The following is a 4,953-nucleotide window of genomic DNA, read 5'->3' as shown; positions in this document are numbered from 1 at the left end:
CTTCCATGGACAAGCCATGGTATTTAGGAATATGATGAAGCAAGCTTGACTTTAATTCAAACTCGTCCGTCTTACCTTGGGCAGCCATGGGGTATTGAATGCACAAGGGTGTGGCATTATCCAAACCTGAGGCGGAAAGCTCCTTGAGTGTACGGTTGTCCACTGCCATGCCTTGGACTTCTTCAAATATCCCTGTCGTGGCTTCCTCCTCCTCTTCTTGTACGTTTTCTTCAAGGTCAGATTCGGAATTTGGTGGATGGTGTTCTTGCTGGTTTCTAACTCTTCTCAACTTCCTCTCAAAATCGTCGTCAAAATCCAAGATGTTCGCACGAATCGTTTGAGAGCTTCTAGTCATACATTAGTACCTAAGAAACAAGAAACAAAATTAGGTCAGAAACTTACACAAAGTCTTACAAAGTGAAATAAAAGGAACAAAAACAATCCAAGGGATTAGCATGCTAATCCCCGGCAACGGCGCCAAAAATTTGATGCGAAATAGATAAGCACACAAATTAAACCCTCTTTTGTCAAATTGTAGTAGAGATGTAAGTAGGGATCGTTCTAGACTGGGGATTAGGAGGGATTGCTAAACACTTGGAAATTGACTTAAAAACTCAAAAACAAAGTTTAAACCACTAAACTAGACTCAAAGAATGCAAAACTAAAGGTTAAAACACTTAAACAAACCTAAAACTCAAAACAGCAACCTAATGACTCAAAACTGCCTAAAAACCACTTTCTGGGCAGTTTTGAGAACCTAACAAGAACTTGGACGAATTTGAGTGAAAACTTGAATCAAAACACTTAGAAACACAAATCAAAACACTTTCTAACTAATCTAAGACTTCAAAATAAAGGGGGATTTGTTTTGGACGAAAATTGAAAACAAAACAGAAACTTTAAACTAAACAGATTGTAGAACGTTTTTTAATAAAAGGATGGATAAAAGGCTAGTTAGGAGGTTCTTCTCCACACATGTCACACTTGCAAACAAAACGATTATCAGTTGTTCTTCCAATGAATTATGAATACTCAAAACCCCAAATTAACCGTGAATTGCACTAGTTAACCCTCAGTTTTTCCACAAGTTATTAAGTTGGATGATTGCATACGACAACCCAAAACATTCCCTACAAGTTCCCTACATGAATTGCATAATAGAGATACAAGCAAGAATCATTACGTTCTATGAAAAACATAAGCATTGACGAAGCATTTGTTACTATGAATTGCATGAAACTTATGCCAAGAATTCATTCAACACGATCGTTTTCAAGCGATCTTCACTACTTGTGATTATAAGATTGTAACTATTAGGTGAAACTCCCTCATAATCTAGCATCATATTCATGCATGAAAACTAAGCGTGCACTCTCAATCAACATACACAAATAAGTTATCAATCAAATAGATGAACGAATTGAATCCACAACTCATGAAATAACAACTGAATGTAATCAAATCATATTGCAAGCATGTACATGGTTTCGAATTACCCCCCAACTAAGGGGGTTTAGTTCCTCATACTCACAACACAAAGTTTATTGAATTGAAACATCGAAGACATAAGAAAGATTACACCTAAAACGCCCAACAATTCCACTTTGAATTCTGCACATCAAGCTCCTCTTTCTTCTTCTCCTTGCTGCGGCAGAGAGGGTTTAGGGGATTTTTGGATGTGATTTTGGGTTTGGAAGGGAGTTAGGATAGTATGGTGGTGCGGCAAGGTGTATGGATGGTGTATGGTTGTGGAGAAGGGTTGCGGCAAGGTGTGGGAAATGGCTGGAATGGATGGAGGAGTGGCGGCTAAGGGTATAAGGATGATGGTGGCTGCGGCAAGGAATGGGAATATAGGGTTGGATGAATTTCTGAATTGTGGAGAGGTGATGTGTGCGGCTAGGTGTAGAAATATATATATAGGCACTTAAAAACCCTAGCAAATCAGATTAGGGTTTCTAGAAACCCAAATCCACCAGAAAAATAGGTTAAACAATCAGAAATTTGGTGAGAAAAGGGCCTAGGGTGCGGCAATTAAGTGGGCTAGGGTTAGGGCTTCTAGAAAGCCTTGCAAGGCAAGGAAATATGTGTTCTAGAAGGGGAAAGGTGCGGCTGGTTAGTGGGAATGTGGATAGGGCTTCTAAAAAGCCCAAAACCAAGAGAAATTAAGCCCTAACCCACGGCAAGGATGAGAAAATATTCTAACACCTTTCTTTGTGTCTTCCAACGCTTCGGAACCTTCTAATGTTGCTCAAACGCAAGGCCATTCCGGTTTAGGAAAGATCAACCCAAAATGGAAACTTTTAGGCTTAGCTTTCCTACTTCAAGTAGGAAACCTCAAATCTTCAACTCTTCAATTTCATCCCAACCTTGTGTTCCAAGCCTGTCCTTTTCAATCCAAGCTCACTTTTTGCTCCAAAAGCTCCAAATTGCATCATTTCATGTAATATGTCATTTAAACCTGAAAACACATGAAAGTAGCTTAAAAGACTACTTTAACAAAGAAAACATAACGAAAATGCATAAGAACTAGCTAACTAAGGCGCATAAATATGCTCCTATCAGCAGTGGACAACCGAACGATCAAGGAGCTTTCCGCGTCGGGATTGGATAATGCCGCACCTCTATGTATCCAATACCCTAGGGCGGCTCAGGACAAAACTGCCGAGTTTGAATTGAAGTCAAGCTTGTTACATCACATTCCGAAGTACCATGGGCTGTCCATGGAAGATCTGAACAAGCATTTGAAGGAGTTTGAAGTCGTTTGCTCAAGCATGACTCCGGTGAACGTGGATGAGAGCATCTTGAAAATGAAGGCCTTTTCCTTTTCTCTCCTAGAGAAGGCGAAAGATTGGTTGTACGAATTGGCTCCCGGAACTGTCACGTCATGGGAGAGCATGAAACGAGCTTTCTTGGAGAAGTTTTTCCCAACTTCTCGAGTCATCCTCCTACGTAAAAGGATAAGTGGCATTCAACAAGATGAAGGTGAATCCTTTCCTACTTATTATGAACGTTTTAAATCTCTTGTTGCTTCATGTCCACAGCATCAAATGAAGGAGGAACTACTTCTACAATACTTCTACGACGGACTTCTACCAATTGAACGTCAAATGCTAGATGCCTCGGCGGGAGGAGCATTGGTGGATAAGACCCCTACAGCTGCAAAGATGTTGATTGCTAATCGAGCGTTGAACGCTCAACAATACGAAGGTGTTGGACAAAGGAGCATGCCACGGCAACAACAAGTCAATGAGGTAAGTGCCATAACTGAACTTCAAAATCAAATGGCTAACCTTACTACGTTGCTTTCTCAGGTGGTGGAAGGTCCAAAAGTCAAAACCGTAGCTTCTTGTGGCGTATGCTCCACGCAAGGACACCCTACGGACAAGTGCCCACAATTAATCGAGAATGGAGGATGGGAAACACTCAATGCCGTGGGATATGGCAACCAATATCAATCACGTGGGGATCCGTTTTCCAATGCTTACAATCCCGGTTGGCGTGATCATCCGAATTTCAAATGGCGAGACCCCCAACAAGGCCAACAACAAGACGGATTTAGGCAACAACCCCCGGGGTTCTATCAAAAGCCGTTGGCACCACCACAAGTCCAAGCACAACCTGCCCAAAGCAATGTAGGTAATTCAAGTGATAATGATAAGATTTTTCAATTACTTACTACTTTGACGCAGGAAGTCCAAACTCAAAACAAAGAGAGGCAAATCCAAGACAAGAGGGTGGACAACTTGGAGAAGCAAGTGGGACAAATTGCCGAGTTCATGGGGCAATTTCGTGAGCAAGGAAGGTTGCCTCGCTCAACGGTGGTCAATCCGAAAGGTGGATTTGAATCTGCAAAAGCTATGCATTTGCGAAGTGGAAAGCAAGTCGGATCTGACCTCAACCCATCCAAGCCACGTTCCAACGAGGAGGAAGAGTTGAGAATTGAAGAGGAGGAACAAAGGCCAGTCACGGCCAAGGTGGAACCAAATGTGCCGCAAGTTCCAAGTGATCCCAATTCGTCCAATTCATCCAATAAAGGTAAAAACGTGTCAAGTTCAGTTTCTACTAATGATTTCCCTGCAAATGTCCCTTTTCTTAGTAGGTTTAAGCAAACAAAGAAAGAAGAAGCGGAAAAAGACATTTTGGAGACGTTTCGGAAAGTTCAAGTCAATATCCCCTTTTTGGATGCAATCAAGCAAGTCCCGAGGTACGCCAAGTTCTTGAAGGAACTTTGCACCAATAGGAGGAAGATTTCGACCAAGGAGGTGGTCAAAGTAAGTGAAAACGTCTCAGCCATCTTACAACGCAAGCTGCCCCCAAAATGCAAAGATCCGGGTAGTTTTACAATTCCGTGTGTTATTGGTAATTCTAGGTTTGAATCTGCTATGTTAGACCTAGGTGCATCTATAAATGTCATGCCATATTCAATTTATGCATCTATGAACCTAGGAGCGTTGAAAAACGATGGGGTAATCATACAATTAGCCGATAGATCTAACGCCTATCCAAAGGGAGTTTTGGAAGATGTGTTAGTGCAGGTTAATCATTAGATCTTCCCGGCGGACTTCTACGTACTTGAGATGGATGAATCGGACCATGCCCCTTCATTACCCATCCTCCTTGGAAGGCCATTCATGAAGACTGCTAGGACGAAGATTGACGTCTATAATGGCACTCTGACGATGGAATTTGATGGGGAAGTTATTAATTTCAATCTCTCTGATTCTATGAAGTTTCCTAATGAAAACCATTCATGTTTTGCTATTGATGTAATTGATGCTTTGTCACAGGACCATTTGGACAATTTGAAGGATGACGCACTTGATTTGGCCATTGCACAAGGACAGACGTTGAAGGACATGGAATCAAACCCCAAGGAAGCCCACGGCATGCAATTGGAGTCCATTGCCGTGCTCCCTAGTGAAGAAGTCTTTGAGATGGTGGCTGCCCTTGAGT

At 41.8% G+C, this 4,953-nt stretch overlaps 1 protein-coding gene across 1 annotated transcript; it reads left to right on the top strand.

The window, feature by feature from the left end:
- Positions 1-1,778: 1,778 nt before the first annotated feature.
- On the top strand, positions 1,779-4,547 carry LOC139188569 (uncharacterized). Its single transcript, XM_070806179.1, has 2 exons — positions 1,779-1,883; positions 3,690-4,547. The coding sequence occupies exons 1-2, from the start codon at positions 1,779-1,781 to the stop codon at positions 4,545-4,547; spliced, it is 963 nt and encodes a 320-aa protein (XP_070662280.1).
- The last annotated feature ends 406 nt before the right edge of the window (positions 4,548-4,953 follow it).

The sequence above is a fragment of the Malus domestica genome, chromosome 10 (genome assembly GCF_042453785.1).
Source record: "Malus domestica chromosome 10, GDT2T_hap1".
In the NCBI taxonomy this organism is placed as follows: domain Eukaryota; kingdom Viridiplantae; phylum Streptophyta; class Magnoliopsida; order Rosales; family Rosaceae; genus Malus; species Malus domestica.
Note: the sequence above shows the minus strand (reverse complement) of the source record. Positions and strands in the feature narration are given on the sequence as shown.

Bases quoted from the DNA above. Each gene is read 5' to 3' on its own strand.
- LOC139188569 (XM_070806179.1), top strand. From the start codon at position 1,779: ATGGCTGGAATGGATGGAGGAGTGGCGGCTAAGGGTATAAGGATGATG. The intron at 1,884-3,689 runs GTGATGTGTGCG...ACTTTGACGCAG, and splicing joins AATTTCTGAATTGTGGAGAG to GAAGTCCAAACTCAAAACAA.